The 20,854-nt window shown below is 38.3% G+C and overlaps 1 protein-coding gene and 1 pseudogene across 1 annotated transcript; one reads left to right on the forward strand and one right to left on the reverse strand.

Moving 5' to 3' along the window:
- The first annotated feature begins 15,387 nt into the window (after nucleotides 1–15,387).
- On the forward strand, nucleotides 15,388–17,926 carry LOC127791716 (probable glycosyltransferase At3g07620; annotated as a pseudogene).
- Nucleotides 17,927–20,121: 2,195 nt separating this feature from the next.
- On the reverse strand, nucleotides 20,122–20,588 carry LOC127791717 (heavy metal-associated isoprenylated plant protein 46-like). The gene is made up of 2 exons (XM_052321694.1): nucleotides 20,504–20,588; nucleotides 20,122–20,414 (listed from the first exon to the last, which is right to left on the reverse strand). Exons 1-2 carry the CDS (start codon nucleotides 20,586–20,588, stop codon nucleotides 20,122–20,124), a joined length of 378 nt encoding a protein of 125 aa, XP_052177654.1.
- Between the last annotated feature and the right edge of the window lie 266 nt (nucleotides 20,589–20,854).

Raw genomic sequence — 20,854 nt, forward strand, 5'->3', positions numbered from 1 at the left:
TACTTTTAGTGTTTTTTTCTAAAATTTAAGACTATATTTGGGTCTGGGAGGTTGGTTTTAGGGGGGATAAGGTCTCGTTTTGAAGCTCGGGAGCTCAGGGGGTTCGCCGGTGGCGAAGTAGCCACCAGAGAAGAAGAACCAGATCGGGTGTGTGGCTGCACGCTCCCGCGAGTGAGAAAACGAGAAAAGAAAATAAAGAAAAGAAAATGAAAGAAAAGTAAAGAAAGGAAAAATAAAAAGAAAATAAATGAAATTTTGCAAAAATTTCAGAAAATCTAGAATTTTGTTTATGCCTTATTTTGTGAAAAAATTTCTGAAAAATGCTAAATTAATTATTTATTTAAATAGTTTTTCTATTATGGAAATAAGGAAAAAAAGGAATTTAATTTGAAAAATTCCAAGAAAATTTCAGAAGGCTAGAAATATTATTTAAGGAATATTAGTAAAGAGAAAGTGGGTTATATGAAATTCTAGATAATTATTATGAAATTTTGAGGAAATAAGACTTAGAAAATAAAGAAAAAAACTTAGAAATTATGAGAAATAGTGAATTAATATTTTAGAAATTCATTGAATGTTTTAGGAATCCTTGGGGCAAGAGGATTGGGAAATAGCCCGCTCGATACGCTTATTGAGGTCGACACGCTTCTCGAGGTAATTTAGTAGTAAGTGTACCTGTACGAATTAGCAAGGTTATAAATGATTATGTCTAAACCCCGATATTCGGGAATGCTTACATCATATTGACATGTTCTGGTATGCACCCATCACGTAGACTGCACATATGACATGCTATGAAATACATATGTACACGTTGATATCATTGATCACATGCATTGAGGCCGTAGGTAGTACGAACTAGCATCGCTACTTTATCAAGGGTTCCCCCAGACACCCCAGCTTCGAAAGAGGTGGCCGTAAGAATGGTAGGTAGTATGAGGGATGCAGTTGACACCTACGATGAGTAAGACATTGCATACACACATGATATAGCATTATGTACCCTTAGATGGTTCATCATCTAATTTGGGTGTTGTCCCTAGAATATTCAACCTTCCAGTTGGGACTTGCAATGATGGTACGGAAGTCGAAGATCTGTAGTGACATAAGTCGTCAAGAAATGAGCAAATGTGCCATGTTATGTTGTAATATGAAGATTTCAAGAAATATGTACGTTTTAATTTATCTTTAGAAGCTTATGTATCAACTTTGTAAGGAATGCTATGTTCAGTTATTTATGTATGTAATTCTATGAGCAGGTTCGATTTCAGCTTCCACTTTATAAGATTGTATTTATCTCTAGTGTATAAAATATTTCGTCAAGCACTAGATAGGTCTAAGGGAATTTCAAGAATAATGTAATGAAAAAAAAAATAAGACCCAAATTTCCTAAGACATAACACACCCTGAGTAGTTGGGCTGTTACATTTGTTACCAAAGGGTCGTACAGCTCATTCTAGATTTTCCATTCCCCTAAACCCCACTGAAGACTCCACGTGTAATATTAGACAAGGGAGTCCACTAGCAAAATTGATAGCAAAAACGAAGCTAATAATCTGGGATAAGGCTCCTATGATGCATAGATATTGCTTTGAAGCCTTGGACAAAACCATGAGAGATGTGTTAAGGTCCGCCATTAATGATAGCAATGATAAACCTTTTGGAGGAAAAACAATCGTGTTTGGTGGTGATTTTCATCAAATTTTGCCTGTTATTCCAAAAGGTAGCAGACAAGACGTTGTTCATGCCACTATCAATTCATCGTACTTATGGACACATTGTGTGATTTTGAAGCTGACAAAAAACATGAGGCTTCAGAGTTCTGTCAATTGTCATGATGTGCACGAACTAAAAGATTTCTCTGACTGACTTTGCAATATTGGAGATGGGAAAATTGGTCGAGAAAATGATGGAAAAATGATCGTCGATATTCCACGTGATGTTTTGGTTGGTGCATCGGATGATACAATTCAGTCTATAGTTGAGAGTACATACCTGTCTTTTTTAGAAAATGTTTGTGATGTATCCTATATGCAAGGAAAAGCCATTCTAGCACCCACACTCGATGATGTCCAAGCTATAAATGATTTCATGATTTCCAAAAATCCGTGTGAAGAGAGGATATATCTTAGCTCAGGCATAATGTGCCACATTGAAAGAGTATTTGGACTGTTTGCAAAAATTCATTCAACCTTATTTTTAAATGGAATAAGATGTTCTGGGGTGCCTAATCATGAATTGAAGCTTAAAGCTGGTGTCCCTATTATGCTTATGAGAAATATTGATCATGCTTCAGAACTTTGCAATGGTACAAGATTGGTCATCATGAAACTCGGATGTCATGTTTTAGAGGCAAAGATGCTGTCAGGTGGTAATGTAGGCAACAAGGTTTTTATTCCACGTATGTCATTAACTCCTTCAGATGTGCAGTTATCTTTTAAATTTCAGAGAAGACAGTTTTCACTGATTGTTTCTTACGGCATGACCATAACCAAGAGTCAAGATCAGTCACTATCACATCTTGGATTGTACTTGAGGAAGCCATAGTTTGCTCACGCTCAACTTTACGTTGCACTTTTTAGAGTTACAAGTCGACAAGAATTGAAAATTCTCATATGTGACGGTGAAAAAAAACAAATTGATTCAACAACAAATATCGTGTATAAAAAAGTGTTCCAAAAATTGTAACAATACTTTATATGTCAATTTATTCATATTACATTTGAATTAGCTCATATTACTCTTATTATAATTTTTTTCAATTAAAATTTATTTTTTCAATATTGCATGGCCGTGCAACGGACAGGTGTGAAACTAATCATTGTTTAAAAATAGATGATGTTACTGAGTTTAATTGGCTGGACAGGAAAGGGGACTCTAGACACCATTTTAAAATCCAATGTTGGCTCATAGACACTCCTCGCCTTCTTCGCCGGTCGCTTACAAGGCCACTTACGGCGGGTCCTCCTAGATCACTGGAAGCAGAAGGACCCGGACCTCTTCGTCGTCGACGATCTTCCGGCCAGCGTTTCCTACGAATCGATGCTCCGGAAGAGATGGTTCTGCCTGTGGCCGAGCGGCTACGAGGTGGCGAGCCCGAGAGTCGTGGAGGCGATCTACGGCGGCTGCGTGCCGGTGCTGATCTCCGACGGGTATGTGCCGCCGTTCTGCGACGTGCTGAACTGGAAGGCGTTTTCGGTGGCCGTTCCGGAGAGGGAAATAGCGAACTTGAAGAAGATACTGACGGGGATATCACAGGGACAGTACTTGAGGATGCAGAGGAGAGTTAAGCTGGTGCAGCGGCATTTTGTGATCAATGGAGCTCCCAAGCGATTCGACGTTTTCCACATGATCATCCACTCCATTTGGCTCCGAAGATTGAACATTTAAACCCGTGATTGATCCGGATCAAGACACCAAAAGGCTACCCACAATTCCAAGAACTGGCCAAAGCACTAGAGGCATTGGCAGCAGCAACACCTTCAACCCCAATCCAAGCTTTTTGGTTCTGAACAGAGCTCAGTATCAAAGAAAAAGCACAAACCATCAGAACAGAGGGGTAATAAATAAGAACCCAAATTGATGTTAAATATACAGATTTGAAAAAAGGGCGACAAAATGGAAGCATTCTTGGCCACACAGTAGCAAGTCCAGATGAAGTGTGCTGGCCAAAGCCCAATCACCACTGCTGAATTTCCTACACCGATAATGGCCCCTACGACTGGACTGGTGATCGCCCCTATCCACCAAAACATCATCAAAATCACCAAGTTTTTGGGTTCCTTATGATTTTGGCTTCAATATTGGCAACACATATCGTTCATATACATGAGGATGAAAGTATAAACACAAAGCAATATAATAAGTGGGATAATTGTTTCAATAAAAACCCACAATCACTATCCTCTATGTATGCACCCAGTAACTCACTGGCTACACACAGTAACTCACAGGCCATGTGCACAGAGTAAACGTACAAAAATTTGTATAGTAGCTTATAGAAGCTTGAACCCGATCACAAAAGAGATCACTCTAACCTCTTACATCCTTCTGGGTGGAGCTGGCTTCTTGAAGTACTGAAGAAGTTAGTGTGTGTGTGTATTATATACTTACTTTTGAGAAATCCGAGGAGGAGGATGAGGAGGAAGAAGAAGGGGAGAAAGGAGATGACGCTCCAGAGCCTAGCAATGAACCCAACTGGAACCTCCATTTCTGCCTTCTCTGCTTAATTTCTTCTGCTGCTTCTGGGAAAGCACAAATTATCTTCAAGATTGGATTGAGGAGGAGGAGGAGGAGGCAGAGTGTCCGTGAAGGGCAAGGGTTACGTGGCGCGAGACGGTGGCCCACTGCCACGTGTCAGGCAGCCCAGAAGCCCGGCATCTGGTTCCTCAGACGGTTTTCTTTTCTCCGTACGTAGAGATGGTGACACCTCACCCCCAACGTTTTGCTGGTAAGGATGGCTGATTACATTTAATATAATAATTCTAAATTACGAAATATTATAATAAAAGTAACTGCTATATTGCCGGCAACATAGGAGTGCCCTTACAATAAATTATTTTTTGGGTGCCGATTAATAATTTTAGCTTATTTTTTATTTTTATATAAAGTTTTACAATGATAATAAAATTATTTAAAAAATCAACCGCGGTCAAGAAGTTGTGATTTTGAAATCTTGTTAACAGAGTTAATTTTTATTTTTTAAAATAAAATATATAAAGTTGCCACGTCACAAGTGTACAGTCTCATTTTTTTCCACGTCAGCCCACATCTCTCTCTCTCTCGCTCTCGTCTGAGGCCTTGCCGAAAGAAAGGGAAATCGCCGGAGAAGCCGCCGGAAAAAAGCTGAGAAATCCGCCGGAGCTTATTGTAACGCAAAACAGGGGAGTATTCCTACGAAGCTCGATTTCTCCCTCGTCCGACGAGCTTTTGAGCTGCCGTTTGTTGGGTTAGAACCTATAGTACCTATGGAAGACCCTGAACGCGTTGATTTGAGGAAAACCAAGCGAGAAAACAGTGTTCTAGCAAGTTTAATTTTCGAACAGTCTTGGCCGAAAACAGGGGCAGTTCGAGTAAGTGGTTTTGATGATGCGTTGCCGATCACTTTCTTCTGTCTTGAACCAAGTACCTGCAAAAAGGGTGGGGACTTGCTCCCCGTGATCCCTCCGACGTTCAAGTCAGTTCATAGGGTTTTTGAGGAGTATAATAACAGTAATGAAGGATAATCAAAGAGTCCCTTCGGAGTCAGATCCCATACCTGTAGAGCCTGTCCTCTATTTATAGATGTCCCGTGGCCTTTCCCTTAGGAGATAAGATATATTTCAAAATGAGAGGTTGATCCCCTTTCCATGGGGAGAAAAGATAATCTTCCCTAATAGAGATAATTCTTGGGATATTTAAAGATATCATTGGTTGACTTAATCTTCTTCTTTATCTCTTTCCAGTTCAAAATCATGATAAAGATTATAAAGATAAGCGGAGCTCCTAAGTCTTGACACGTGGCGATCGCATATTGGTCTTTACTGGCACACATGGCCCCGAGTTAATGGTAACCTCCCAGGGGTAGTACAGTAAAATTGCCCCCTGTAAATATTCCCTCATCACTTGCCCCCCACTCCTTGAGCTGATCGAGTAAGGAGGTTGGGCAGCTGAAGGAGTAGTTGTCACTGTTTTTCTGAGCCTCTGTAAAAAAGTTCTACTAAAAATTTGGGTTAGCAGTCTCGGATGCTGAATTCGCTTTTTAAGTCTCCCGGTGCCTTTTCACTCTTCCCATGTAGAGGGTGATTAGGTAACTCGAGGTGATAGAGACGTTCGGGGATTTTCCTATGGTAGAAAGGGAACAGCTCTTAAATTAGTACATATATATATTTTTATCATTATTTTTGGCCTAGGGCCGAGGCTATGCTGGTCAAGGCCGCATTCCTCATCTTCGGGGGCCGCTGGCCGAGGTTATGGTGGCCGAGGCCTCATGCCTTATCTTCGGGGGCCGCTGGCGGAGGCCGCGTGCCTTATCTTCGGGGGCCACTGGCCGAGGTTGTGGTGGCCGAGGCCGCGTGCCTTATCTTCGGGGCCGCTAGCCGAGGCTGCTTCCCTCGTCTTTGTGGGCCGTTGGGCGAGGCTGCTTGCCTCGTCTTCGGGGCCGCTGGCCAAGGCTGCTTACCTTATCTTCGTGGGCCGCTGGCCGAGGCCGCGTGTCTTATCTTCGGGGGCCACTGGCCGAGGTTGTGGTGGCCGAGGCCGTGTGCCTTATCTTCGGGGCCGCTAGCCGAGGCTGCTTCCCTCGTCTTCGTTTGGCGAAGGTTCGTAGCCTCCGAACTGATGCCTTTTGGTCTTCATTTGGCGGAGGTTCATAGCCTCCGAACTGGTGCCTTAATTAGTAGGGGTGGTCCCCTTTGGTCTTCATTTGGCGGAGGTTCTTAGCCTCCGAACTGGTGCCTTAATTAGTAGGGGTGGTCCCCTTTGGTCTTCATTTGGCGGAGGTTCGTAGCCCCCGAACTGGTGCCTTAATTAGTAGGGGTGGTCCCCTTTGGTCTTCATTTGGCAGAGGTTCGTAGCCTCCGAACTGGTACCATAATTAGTAGGGGTGGTCCCCTTTGGTCTTCATGTGGCGGAGGTTCGTAGCCTCCGAACTGGTGCCTTAATTAGTAAGGGTGGTCCCCTTTGGTTTTCATTTGGCGGAGGTTCGTAGCCTCCGAACTGATGCCTTTTGGTCTTCATTTGGCGGAGGTTCGTAGCCTCCGAACTGGTACCTTCATTAGTAGGGGTGGTCCCCTTTGATTTTGAGTTGTCAAGAGTTCGAGGATCATAAGTGATCATTTGTTTTTGAGTGTTCGGGGGTTCGGGGCCCCCCGAGGATCATATCTGATCCTTTGTTTTTGAGCGTTCGGGGGTTCGAGGCCCCCCGAGGATCATATCTGATCCTTTGTTTTTGAGTGTTCGGGGGTTCGAGGCCCCCCAAGAATCATATCTGATCCTTTGTTTTTGCGTTGTCGAGGCATTTCAGACTCTCGATCTTCATGTGCACATGCTGGCTTGGATTGTAGTTGATGACGGGATTTTAAAGAATATCCATATTTTATTTTCGGCGAAATGCCTACTTCCATAATTCGAAATAACATCCATATTTTGTTTTCACGGTTCGGCTTGATGCCTACGTCCGCAATCAGAGATAATGTTCATATTTCACCTTCGCGGTTCGGTCTTGATGCCTATGTCCATATTCCGAAATAATGCTCGTATTTTGTTTTCGCGGTTCGACGAAATGCCTACGTCCGCAATCCAAAATAATATTCATATTTTATTTTCGCGGTTCGGCAAAATGCCTACGTCCGCGATAGCCATCTCTACCGCCTTGTCATGCAAAGATGCATCCTACTAACCATTGGCCATCTCTTTGAGGGTTCGGAGCTAGCCCAATTTGGCCCTTGCTGCCGTCATGAAATAAAACCCCCATGGGTAGAAAAAGATGCTATGCTTATTGGAAAAGCCCTTTATTGACGTTGTAGCCCAAAAGATAGGCCAGAAAAATATAATGTATACAGCATGAACAAAATCAAGCTTCATCATCTTGAGGTTTTTGACCTCAACAAGTGGAATTAATAAGCAACGATGATAAACAAACAGATAGACTCAATGGATTAGAAAAATTAGCAGTACCTTGCTGCCGTGAAACTTCATCCATTGATTCTGCTTGTCTTTTTTTTCCTAGCCTCTAAAAGGTTTTATTTTAACATAAAGCCGCATAGGATGGCAAAATCAAGCCTCATAGGATCTATAAAATAAGATGAACATCTTATTTCTCCTGGATTACCGCTCCCAATTTCTTCTTCCATTTTTTCGGAAGCCGTTAATGAGGTCACATAAGAGCCAAGCTTATGGGAAAACAGCGAAAATTGACACATACAAAAATTGATCTTTACACACATAAATTAATAGTTGATACGCATAGTGCCTCCAGCTATTTTTTTTCTTTTTATGTAACAGTGATCGATGTATAAATATTAAACCAGGGAGCATATCGTTAATGAGGCCACATACGTGAAACCTTTTCTTTCCCACTCAATCTGATTGTGCTTCGAGTGGCTTGAGATTATACTTGGCAGACAAAAAGAAAAACGAGGGCCCCACGGTGGGCGCCAATTGATGATGCAGTGCCGATCATCTTCTTCTGTCTTGAACCAAGTACCTGCAAAAAGGGTGGGGACTTGCTCCCCGTGATCCCTCCGACGCTCAAGTTAGTTCATAGGGTTTTTGAGGAGTATAATAACAGTAATGAAGGATAATCAAAAAGTCCCTTCGGAGTCAGATCCCATACCTGTAGAGCCTGTCCTCTATTTATAGATGTCCCGTGGCCTTTCCCTTAGGAGATAAGATATATTTCAAAATGAGAGGTTGATCCCCTTTCCATGGGGAGAAAAGATAATCTTCCCTAATAGAGATAATTCTTGGGATATTTAAAGATATCATTGGTTGACTTAATCTTCTTCTTTATCTCTTTCCAGTTCAAAATCATGATAAAGATTATAAAGATAAGCGGAGCTCCTAAGTCTTGACACGTGGCGATCGCATATTGGTCTTTACTGGCACACATGGCCCCGAGTTAATGGTAACCTCCCAGGGGTAGTACAGTAAAATTGCCCCCTGTAAATATTCCCTCATCAGGTTTCTTTCAAGGTTTTAACTCAATTTTCTTGCGACTTTTGGGTGAATTCAGATCTATTAAAGGCCCTAGACCTGGATTTGTGCTTGCATATTGGAAATTTGCTAGAAATTTGGGGTTTAATTGAGGTTTAACATTTGGACAGAATTGACGCGAAGACGGGGGCAGTTTTCAAGGGGTTTAGGCTTAGTTTGGCTAAGTTTTTTTTTAAAAAATATAATTTAAGTTGTGTAATAATATTAAAGTTAGATAGTGTGTAATAATATTAAGTTGTGTAATATAATTTAAGTTGTGTAATAATAGTATTTAAGTTGTGTAATAATATTAAAGTTAGATAGTGTTTAACCTGGTAAAGTGTTTGAATAAATGTGCTTTTAAGTTATTAGTATAAAATTATGTGTTTGATTTGTAAAAACTGATAAACTGTTAAAACTTGACAAAAAGATTAAAATGAACATAACATTGAATAATGTAAATAAAATTCAAAAAATATAATTTTTTTTAAAAAAATTGTAATTGATATCCAATTGCTAAATACTTACAATTGCGTGTTAATAAATTATAAAATAATTTTAAAAATATATAATTTTTTTATTTTATGTATAAATTTAAATTTAATTCATAAAAATATTCAATATATATATTGAAATATTATAGAAAATTATTTATTTTTTAATTTTATCAATACATAAATGTATTGAAATTGGAATACGACAATTTGGAAGCAGAAGGAGGCAGTAGTAGATGCGATATAGGAGACCTTGGGCAACGACAATGATGAAAGCGGATCTAGAACTAGGAGGCGGCTTGTAAGAGGCGATGACAGCTTACGACGCTGGAGGCAATAGCAGCGATGGGCGACGATGGCGACCGTTGTGGGAGGAGATTCGACAATGGAAGAGGCATAGATGTTGTGAGAGTAGAGAGCTTTGTTGAATGAGAAGAGGAGGGTCGAGGGATAAGAAATGTAAATATTGAAATTGGAAGAGGGCAAAATAATCATTTCTTTGGTCAACTTCAGAAGCTCTCATAAGCTTTTTTGCAAAAGCTACTGCCCCAAAGCTTTCTCTAAACACTAATACAAAAGCGTTTAAGCTGTGGAGCTTTGAAACTCTTGATAAATCCAAATAGGTAACTAAATAAGCCTTATAGCTTAAATGTTGTACTAATAGCTTATAAGCGATCAAATCACATTGCCAAACGAAGCCTTAATTCATGGCGTTTGCTTGATTTCTTACTATATTTTGCTTGAATCAAGTCCTTAGATCAATGATTCAGGTTTGTAGGCTACCAAGTAGGTGGACGTGTTGATGGCGGCGACGACAATGTTGGTGGAAGAGATGAATAAAAGTGAAGGAAAGAAAGAAGAAAGGGAATATAGGGTAGAAGGGAAAAGAGGAGAGAGATGGGCTGACGTGGAATAAGAAGAATGGCGGTTCACTTGTTTTGTGACGACGTTCTATTTGTTTCATTTGCTCTCATTGTATGATTAACACGTGAATCACCTCTAATCTTGTAATTAGAATTAATGAAGACTACCTCAATACTTAATACCATGTCATCAACTCTGGGGAAACCTTAATAAAAATCTTAAATATAATCATATTGGGAAGAAAATTAAACATCAGTGATTCATCTATAATGAATTAAAGATTGTTGACGTTCGGAATTGGTTGACTATGATTCCTTTTGCCTGCATGGAGAAAACAAACACAAAAGAAAGGAAAAGAAAGTACATAAGATAGTTTTTACGTGGTTGGGCCAGAATTAGAGATGGCAAACGGGCCGGGGCCGGCTCGCCACCAAGTGGCCCACGGGCCAATCGGGCCGGGCCAAATAGGCCCGCTTAAAAACGGGCCAGCAGATTGCTAGCCCTAGCCCGGCCTTACACAGGCCCGCGGGCCAAGCGGGCCTGCCCAAATTTTTTTTTTTTTGATACCATTTTTGGCCCAGAGGCAGGCGGCGTGAGCGAGAGAGGGCGAGGGGCGAGATTGAGAGCGAGGGGCGCGAGCGAGGGCAAGACAGAGGGCGAGCGAGGGTGAGACAGAGGGCGAGCGAGGGGGGAGGGCGAGGGCGAGGGCGAGACAGAGGGCGAGCGAGGGCGAGAGTGAGGGGCGCGGGCGAGGGCGAGGGCGAGGGGCGGGGTGAGGGCGAGACAGAGGGTGAGCGAGGGGCCCGGGCGAGGGCGAGAGCGAGGGGCGCGGGCGAGGGCAAGACGAGGGCGAGGACGAGACAAAGGTGAGGGCGAGGGCGACAGAGGGTGAGGGTGAGGGTGAGGGCGAGGGTGAGTGGCGAGGCTGAGGGGGCCGGGGGGGGTTTGTGGCCGATTAGCGGGCCAAGCGGGCCAGCTCGGCCAGCCACCATTTGGCCCGCTGGGCCAAGCGGGCTGGGCCAAATCGGCCCGGCCTTAAATGGGCCAGCAAAATGCTGGCCCTAGCCCGGTCCCGGGCCGGGCCCATTTTGCCATCTCTAGCCAGAATGATGCCTAGCCCACTACTGTTTTTTGGTTATTCTGGCAGAGTAAGAGTGTATTATTGACTATCCCGCTTTTACAGTAATGATATTGACCTCTCTTTATAGAGCGAGGTGTTTACAATTTGAATGAATTCTAAATGTAGAAGAATTTTGCTCTTGAATGGCATTTCCTTATTGTCTTCGAATTATCATCAATGAACGCCATGATTTTAGGGATTTGATTTGCCTAAGATAAGACAAGTGGATATCACTTTTGATTTTTTCGTGGTATTTTTGTTATGCGAGCTGAATAGTTCGGCCAGCGAGCTGAAAGCATCGCTAAGAGCTTGATTGGTTCCGCGATCTAAGCTTGGATTTCGGCGACGTGCAACCTTGCTCTGACAACTTTGGCCTTGAGCCCGTTGGGCTTCGAAAAATTGGGCCAACCTACTGGATCAAGTCCACTCTATTCAAAAAGTACCCATAACAAAGACCAATAACCAAAATCTCACTCCCTTTGCTTCTCTTCTCGTCTATCCTGATAAGTGGATCTTTTAAGCAATGAAATTTCTAAGGGTAACTAGAATTGTCAATTGATTGAATTTGAAGTAGATTCATAAAATTCATATCTATTAAGATGCTAGCCAAACAAAATATATTTTAATTTACTCTAGATTCGAATCTGTTACGTAAATATTTATTATAAAATAAAATTTATATTTTTAAATTCTAATATTAAATTAATATTTTTAAATATTTTATTCTCATTTATTAATAATAAAATAAGTATATATGCATGTTTATTTGTTAAAATATTTTATTTATGTGTATACATATATATTTATACGTAAACATGCCTAAATTATATGGATATGAATATGCACATTCATAGTTACATATATTAATGTATATATGTGGGGTAAATCACATCATAGGTCACAAAACTTTGATATCCTTTTCAATTTGGTCACTAAACTTCAATTCCTTACAAAGTGATAACAAAATTTTAAAATATTTTACAATATGATCACTATAGTGATTTTTGGATAATTTCTCACCAAAATTGCTGACGTGACAATGGCTACATCATCGCCATGTCAGCAATTTCAGCTATGAACCATCAAAAAATACTTTAATGACCACATTGCAAAATATTTTAAAGTTTTGTTATCACTTTACAAGAAATTGAAGTTTAGTAACTAAATTGAAAAGAACGCCAAAATTTTGTGACCTTTGATTTGATTTACCCTATATATGTGTGTATACTAAGTGTCTGAAATTTAGTCTGGAAAAGACACGTGTTATCTCCATCTGGAACGACAAGTGTTATCTCCATCCAGATCCAGGTTTAAAAATTAATTTGGGTTTAATTTTTAGACCTTAATTTTAAATCTGGTCCAGATCCAAATTTAAAATTTGGGTTTAATTTTTAAGTCTTAATTTAAAAAAAAATAGATCAAATTTAATAGATTTATCTCTATTTAAATTTAAATAAGAGATTTCTTGATTTGATAATGTTTAAACTTTATGATGGTGGAGTAAATCTTGAGAATATTAACTATCTTGAAAATAAATTTAAATATTTTATTTTTTTCGATCTATATAAAAGAATGGCATTTAGATGTAAAATTATTTGACCACAAGCTATGATGGATGAAACCTCCTCAAAGTTGCTACTTCGTGTTTTTAAAACTTTACCTATATTGAAATGTCAAGAAATATCAAAAAATAATTTTTGCATCTCTTTTTTAATTTCAAAAATGTCTTCAGACCGTTTCATAATATCAAGAAAATATCATAAATTCATTTTCGATTTAAAAATGTGTTTTTGTCCACAAAGAGACAAAAAAGATCTGTCTATAATTAGGTTTATTTTTAGATTGAATAACTATTTTTGTATTAAAAATTATATTCATAAAAAATAACTCTATATATTTTTATTTATACATTTTTTAATTTTTATTTAAAAAATATTATTTCTTTATTTTATTTCATATCATATTTATTTTTTATTTCTGTACAACTCAAGTATAAGTCTCCTCCTCCTGATTTTATTACTAATTTGAACGTTGAAAGCCATAACTCTCTGACAAGTGTAATTCTTAATAAATTAATCTTGCAAGTGTAGATTCCAAAATTTAATTTTCGAGACACCAAGTGGTGATCGATCCTCGATTCCGCCGGTGGTTATAAACAAAGATGAGCCAAGAAAAGAAAAGAACCCCACGGGCCATGGCTGCGCAGCGGGGTGGTGGCATTAATTGCTCTTAACACGTATAGGTATAGATGCTCATATGAATGTTTATAATATATATATATATATCTCCTAAATACATTTATTTGGATATGTAACGTTACGCGAAGCAACCTCACAAAATGTTTGTCATATTAATATATATTAATAATGTATGTGACAGCAATTAGTCTATGTATGATTCCTCAATGAAGGCTTGGATTCGTTCCAAACGAAGCGCTCTCGTGTTTCCCACCCAACCAATAACTCTCTCTCTCTCTCTCTCTCTCTCTTGATGATGCTTATTTATTTGTACGGTCTTAATATATATAAAGTGTTTTCTAATAATTAAAAAATATGATGTTAAATTTTTAATATTTATTTTTACATATAATATATCACGTAAATGATCAATTAATAGTATTTGAATAGATTAATTAGTTTGTTGTGTTCCTCTTAATAACTAAAAATACAATATTATTTGATGCATAAAAATATTAAGATTTTATACTTTAATTATTAAAAATTATTATTTTTAAATTCTTACCTCGACTAAGATTAAACAAATTTGTTATCTATACTACATAGAACACACATAGAAAAGAAAAAATGCCATGTCATAAAAATATCATATCAACGATATTAAAATTTATCTTGATAGGGAAAAGATCACATTTCTCGTCATTTAAAAAATACCCTAAATTTCAAATATCTAAATATCTGAATTACTAATCCAAAAAGAATAATGCTAGATGTACATCATTTTTGTACATCTTAGGCTACACAAAGGGATATTATGATCAAAATACCATTCGCCTCCATATGCCTCACGCGCCTCTATGCGCCTCATGAGAAACTTTTTTTGTCATTGGTACACTTTTGTGTAGGCCAAGGTATACACAAAAGCATACCAATAGCATTTTTCATCCAAAAAAATGTTACATTCTTCTATTCTCAATCACAAAATATAATAAAACTAATTTTTATCATTTTTCTTTGTTGAACTCGATTTATCTCTCTCACTCTCTTGTTTATATCCTCTTTTGTGTCTTAAGTTAAATATTTAAAATAATAATTTTTAATAGTTGAGATACAAAATTTTGACATTTTGTATATTATGGACCAAATGTCATATTTTGTAATTGTTGAGGAAAAACAACAAAGCAATCAATCCATTTAAAATACCGTTAATCAGTCATTCACGTGGTGTGTCACTCATAGAAATTGACGTCTTTGTACATAGACTAATGTTCTGTCATGATAAGAATTTAAAATAATAATTTTTAATTATTAAAATACTAAATCTTGATATTTTACGTATCAAACTCTAAACGATATATTTTTTTAATTATTAATAAATTGTGGTATGTATTAAGTCATTTATATATGTTATCATTTATTATTTAAATAAAATTTGATTAAGAGCATTAATTCAACTCAACGTCTTTTCAGTATATAATTCGAGTTGGTCACAGTTGGGGACACAAAGTGCCTCCAATGTAAAGTTTAGGACAAGGACCAAGGATCGAGTCTTGCCAACGGCAGTGGAAGCAACCTCTCAAAATGAGGGGGGCTCTTTGTGCGCAGTGAATACTGATCTAGTCACTGTACCCGGTTGAGTCACTATGATTAACTCCCTTACATTCTGTTAGGCCGAGTGTAGAGGCGCCTAAGATAAGCGATTCACCTTTTGGAACAAATATGTAATTCGAGTTGTAGTCCAATGACAGATGAGACAATGGTGAGCTCTAAATTTAACTTCGGGCTGCGAGATAAAATTGCTTATTAATAAAAAATTTCATTTATAAAGTAATTAAATTACATAAAACCACGTATGATTAAACACGTGCATTATTCATAGTTTGGTTCATTTTTTATATAATTTAATTCAATTTTATTCTATTTTTAGATGATTAATATTAAGTTACGAGTCTCGATCTGGAAAACTATATATTTTGCATCTTTGTAACCGATGAAAGAACCAACCAACAAAGCCATTGGAGCTTCCTGATTCCATGCCGAGACCTACAGATCGATCTAAATGAGCCGGCGCCATTTACGTACAACATATCAATGCACAGCCCTCTTTCTGTTGATCTCCTTGGCCGCCATTATCATCTCTGTGATCACCTCCAATGCTTCCAACGGCCTCCCCTTGTTCTCTCTTCCTTCTTCCACCTGGTCCTGGACCGCCGGCGCCGCCATCCCCACCACCCTCTCCTCCGCCCTCACCTTCCACCAAGTATATATATATATATATATATGTGTATATGCATTTTTATGAACTCTTGAACATGTGGGTCTCTCATTTTGTGTGTGTGTGTGTGTATTCATACTAGGTTTGTGTTTGAGAAGATTTATGGGTTTTGTTCTCGGAATGTGGTGCGCAGGATGAAGAAAAATCTGGGTTGAGAGGAAGAACAAAGAAGAGGGATGCGAAGCTGGAGAAGGTCGAAGCGGGACTGGCCAGAGCCAGAGCTTTGATCAGAGAAGCCATGGCGGATCGGAGCCGGTCGTCGCCTCTCAAGGATCCCGATTTTGTTCCGGAGGGAGATCTCTATGATAATCCGTATGCTTTCCACAGGTATATAACTGATATACACACATATATGTATATATATATATACGTATAACGTTTGAGGAGATCAGCCTTTGATCTTCTCTGGGCTGGCATTCCAATGTCAGGTGGTGTTTGTGATGGGTGATAAACTAGGTCAAATACATATTTTAGGCTCCTATTTATATATTTTTTTATTTAAGTATTTAAATTTTTATTATTTTACACTTCTGCTTTTCAATTAGTTGCACGTATTGTCACAATTGATCTAGTACATGCATTCATCAGTCAAGAAATTTTGCCTCTTTATTTTCTGTCTTCTATGATCGACAATAGTAGATAGACGAAACCCTCTTTAGTCGCTTCTTCATCTTTTGTCTTTTCTGATCAATTACAGTCTATACCTATTGCCTTTGTTTGGCATCAACACCTTCGCTTGTGGTCTCTTAGAGTCTTGCACTTGCCTCGTCGCCCATTACTTAGTGAAAAAGTCATGGCAAAGATGATGGCCGGTTTGCACTCACATGAGGGATAATTTGATTATTTTAGGATGGTGTATTGCACTTATTAGATCAACCATGTTAAGGTGTGTAAATAACATAAAATTACATAATTTAATGATGTAATTAAAATAATAAAAATTTTTAAATATTTAAATAAAAAAAACGTGTGACTACATAGGTTAAAATATGTGTTTTTTCTAAATTTTATCCATCATTAACTATGTCTTATGTGTTATCATAAGTATTAAATTTAAGTGTGTAAATATTATTTTTCTTTTAAATTTAAGTGTGTAAATATTATTTTTCTTTTATAATATCCACGATGATGATGCAGAAGCTACCTGCTAATGGAGAGGATGTTCAAGATCTACGTCTACGAAGAAGGCGAGCCGCCGATCTTCCACACCGGGCCCTGCAAAGACATATACTCCATGGAAGGACTCTTCCTCAACTTCATGGAATCAGACACCCGCTTCCGGACGCCCGACGGCGACGCCGCCCATGTCTACTACCTGCCGTTCAGCGTCGTCATGATCCTTGACGCCCTCTTCGACCCCGTCGTCCGCGACAAGGCCGTCCTCGAGCGCACCGTCGGCGGCTACGTCAGACTCGTCTCCGGCAAGTACCCCTTCTGGAACCGCAGCCTCGGCGCCGACCACTTCATGCTCTCTTGCCACGATTGGGTGCGTTCCCGATGAAATTAGTTTGATCCGATGCTTGAAGTTGAAATTTCACTCGTCCTTTGTGGGGTTGCAGGGGCCGCGCGCGACTTGGTACGTTCCGGAGCTGTATTTCACGTCGATTAGGGTTTTATGCAACGCCAACACCTCCGAGCATTTCAACCCTAGAAAGGACGCCTCGATGCCGGAAATCAACCTCAAGACCGGCGAAATCCGCGGTCTCACCGGCGGCCAGCCGATCTCCAACCGCACGATCCTTGGCTTCTTCGCTGGCCGACCCCACGGCAAAATCAGGCCGGCGTTCCTCAAGCACTGGAAGGAGAAAGACGACGACCTTCTGGTCTTCGAAACTCTCCCGGAATCCTTTTCCTATCCGGAGATGATGAAGAAGAGCAAATTCTGCATCTGCCCGAGCGGCTGGGAAGTTGCGAGCCCCAGAATCGTGGAGGCGATCTACGCCGAGTGCGTGCCGGTTCTGATCTCACAGAAATACGTTCTCCCGTTCAGCGATGTTCTGAACTGGGATTCGTTTTCCGTTCAAGTTCCGGTGAACGAGATTCCGAATCTGAAGAAGATTCTGCTAGGGATTCCGGCGGATCGGTACCGTAGGATGCAGGAGAATGTGAAGAAGGTGCAACGGCATTTTCTGGTGAACGATCCGCCGAAGAGATACGATGTGTTTCACATGATTATTCATTCGATCTGGCTTCGGAGATTGAATGTTCTTGTTTATAGTTGACGATGGATGGAGTTGAAGAACATGAGATTAGAATCAAACAATAGGAGCAGAACAGAACAGAGCAGAGAAGTGAAAGGCATTTTTTAATCATAGTTTTTGCATTTTTTTTTGTTTCCCTTTGTTGTTTCAGAACAAAAAACTTAATGAAATTATACTTTAGAGACCAAGTCTTCATTGTTTTTAAAGGAAATTTTGGGTTAAATAACATAATTAGTCAACTAAAATTTGTACTAAGATACAAAAAATTATTAAATTTCTAGAGATAATGCTATCCATCTCCAATAAAGATGAACAAGAGTGATGTAATAGCATATGTAGAAGTATTTATCTTATAAAGATAAAAAGTTATATTCTTTAAATAGATGTATAATACCAATTAAATATTTTCATATGAATTGTCACATCATCGCTATCTCTACTGAAAATGAATACCAACCAAATATTTCTACTGGAAATGAATAGCATTACTCAAACTTTAATTTATTGACAAAGATGATTGAACTTTAATTTAATATATAATTTTATAATTATTATTAATTATAATTAAAAGAGATTAACGAAATGCTAATGTGTTTGTACTTTAGTGCAAAATTTAGTAATTTTTTTTTTATAATTTTGTGTAAAGTTCAATAACCATTTGTGTTATTTATCATTGCACTTTAATCACGTCAACAATCTCCTCTTTTAATGGCTATTATTGAATTATATACTAAATTGACGATAGTTATTTTAAAAAATACATATCTTTAATACTCGTGAAAATTCTACTATACAATTCTTAGGATTCTTAGCCTCTGACTTAAGTATCAGAGTGTTTGCATAAAAATCTCTCAAGCTCTCTGATTATTTTCTTCCTTGTAATCTCGGACAATATTAAATCTCGAGACAAACATCTCATGATGATATCAAGTTCCTAGACGAAGGTTTTAAGGCGACATCAAATCTCGAAATGAAGGTCTCAAAATGATATTAAACCTTGAGTTCACTATAATTTCAGATGATCTGACCTCGAGGTTTGAAATGTTGTCACAATGACCATTAGTATCCAGAACTTGGACTCAGTTAACAACAATGGTGGCGGAATTGTTATTTTTTAATTTTTATTTGTTATTTTAGTTGGGACTACACAATATTTTATTGGATTTGTTTGAGTTAGGATTGAGGATCCCAAATTTTAATTTAATTGGGAGCGTGACAAGAATAGAAGTTTGATACACGAACCCCACCGCACTTGTAACATTTAAATAATATCTTATATAATCTTTAATTATAAATTGTTATATATATATATATATAGTGTTATATTCAAATTTGTTGTGCTGTTGACCAAAGGGATGGAATCAAACTTTAAGGCTCGAAACTAAAAATTAGCTCGACGAGTCAAGATTGAGTTTATTGAAGTTTTACTTGGCTTGATTCAATTATAACCCTACGTCTGTTTTTGATTTATGAGAGCATAAAATATGGTTTACTAACTCCCTTATTACTTGAGAAAGTGGTACATGTCCAAAATATCTTACTCGAAGTTTGAAAATCTCAATTAAAAAATCTTGTCAAAGTTTTCACTCAACCATTTCAAGTTTGAACTATATAAATATAAAGACAACTGACTCTAAAGAGTTGCTTACATTTATCTAAACTCTTTATCGAGTGTTAATTTGATCTTCGTAAACTATACTAGAAGATAAAATCTTGACCTAATTTGCAAGAGTTTGGGCATTGACATATTTAGTAATCCTCCTAATATCATCAATAATTATGAGTTATATTGGTGAATTTTTTAATTTATATATTTATTAGTAAATATATGAAAATTCGGAATCAAAATCATGATTAGGGTCATGTAATTCCTTTGCTTGTGTTGTGAAAATTATTTTGCATTTTTTTTTACTTCAAAAAATTTTAAATCTCTAATGATAAACAATGTGGGATGTTGATTTTTACTAGTTAAAAGCAGTAAAAACCAACATAAATATACTCTTCGAAATGCTGAAAGAGACAACCCGAGCCACAAGAATAGGACTTAAAGGCCTAATCTGAGAGTAACCAGCGCAAATCTGAGTCAATTTTACTACATCTATATAATAAGTCCAAATTGTAATCTCTCTCACTTTTAAAATCAATCTTTATTAACGATTACTTTTTTTAGACAATTTATAATTAATCCAATAACAATTTTTGTGACAATAAATAACATCGTAAAGACAATAAATTTATTCACTGGCAAAAATAATTATATATCAATTTCTTTATTGGAATACAACCCTTGCAATGACTTGTTGATTTCTTCATTTCCTCACAAGATGGAGCACAATAAGGATGGTTCATGGCAATGCCTAACTTCATCAACATAAACAGGCAAACTACAGCTGCTTCCATACGCTGGGCGGTAGTAATTACAATTTGGCGTGGCGTAATGCACTCCGTCTCCGGCGTTGTCGTTCTCCTCCTCCGGCTCCGGCGACTCAACGCTCACCAGCTCGGCGTAGCCCACTTTCTTCCTCAGCAAGGTGGTCAGCGCCACCGAGTCGATCCCATCTCCGACCACCACTATCTGGTCCTCCCCATTCAAGGCCACCTCTTCCACCCCTTCAAATTAATCAGCCAAACACGCACTGAATCAACTCGGCTCAAATCATGAGATCATGTGATATATATATATATACATACATACATACCAGTAAATCCAGCTGCATTGGTGAGGACTTTGGAGTGAGACTTGTTGCTGTTCATGCAAAACTTAATGACCACCTTTCGCTGCATAATTGTTAGTTTGTATATATTTATAAATACATATATATGCAATTAATTAAAATTAATTAGTATATAATCCACATAGTAATTGAAAGCAGAAGTGAAGTTAGTCTCTTGTTAATTTTGATCAGAATGTCACTTACCTTCATCCTACAGAGAGAGAGAGAGAGAGAGAGAGAGAGATGGCAGTGCCTAGCCCTCCCAGAGTCCCATGCATCCATATTTATATACACAGAATATAGTTGGGCAGATTTACATGAGCCGAGATCTGCCGT

This window comes from Diospyros lotus, chromosome 15, assembly GCF_014633365.1.
Source record: "Diospyros lotus cultivar Yz01 chromosome 15, ASM1463336v1, whole genome shotgun sequence".
In the NCBI taxonomy this organism is placed as follows: Eukaryota; Viridiplantae; Streptophyta; class Magnoliopsida; order Ericales; family Ebenaceae; genus Diospyros; species Diospyros lotus.

Excerpts from the sequence above, each read along its gene's own strand:
- LOC127791717 (XM_052321694.1), bottom strand. The coding sequence starts at position 20,588 with ATGCAGCGAAAGGTGGTCATTAAGTTTTGCATGAACAGCAACAAGTCT. Across the intron at positions 20,415-20,503 it reads CAATGCAGCTGGATTTACTG|GGGTGGAAGAGGTGGCCTTG; the intron begins GTATGTATGTAT and ends ATTAATTTGAAG.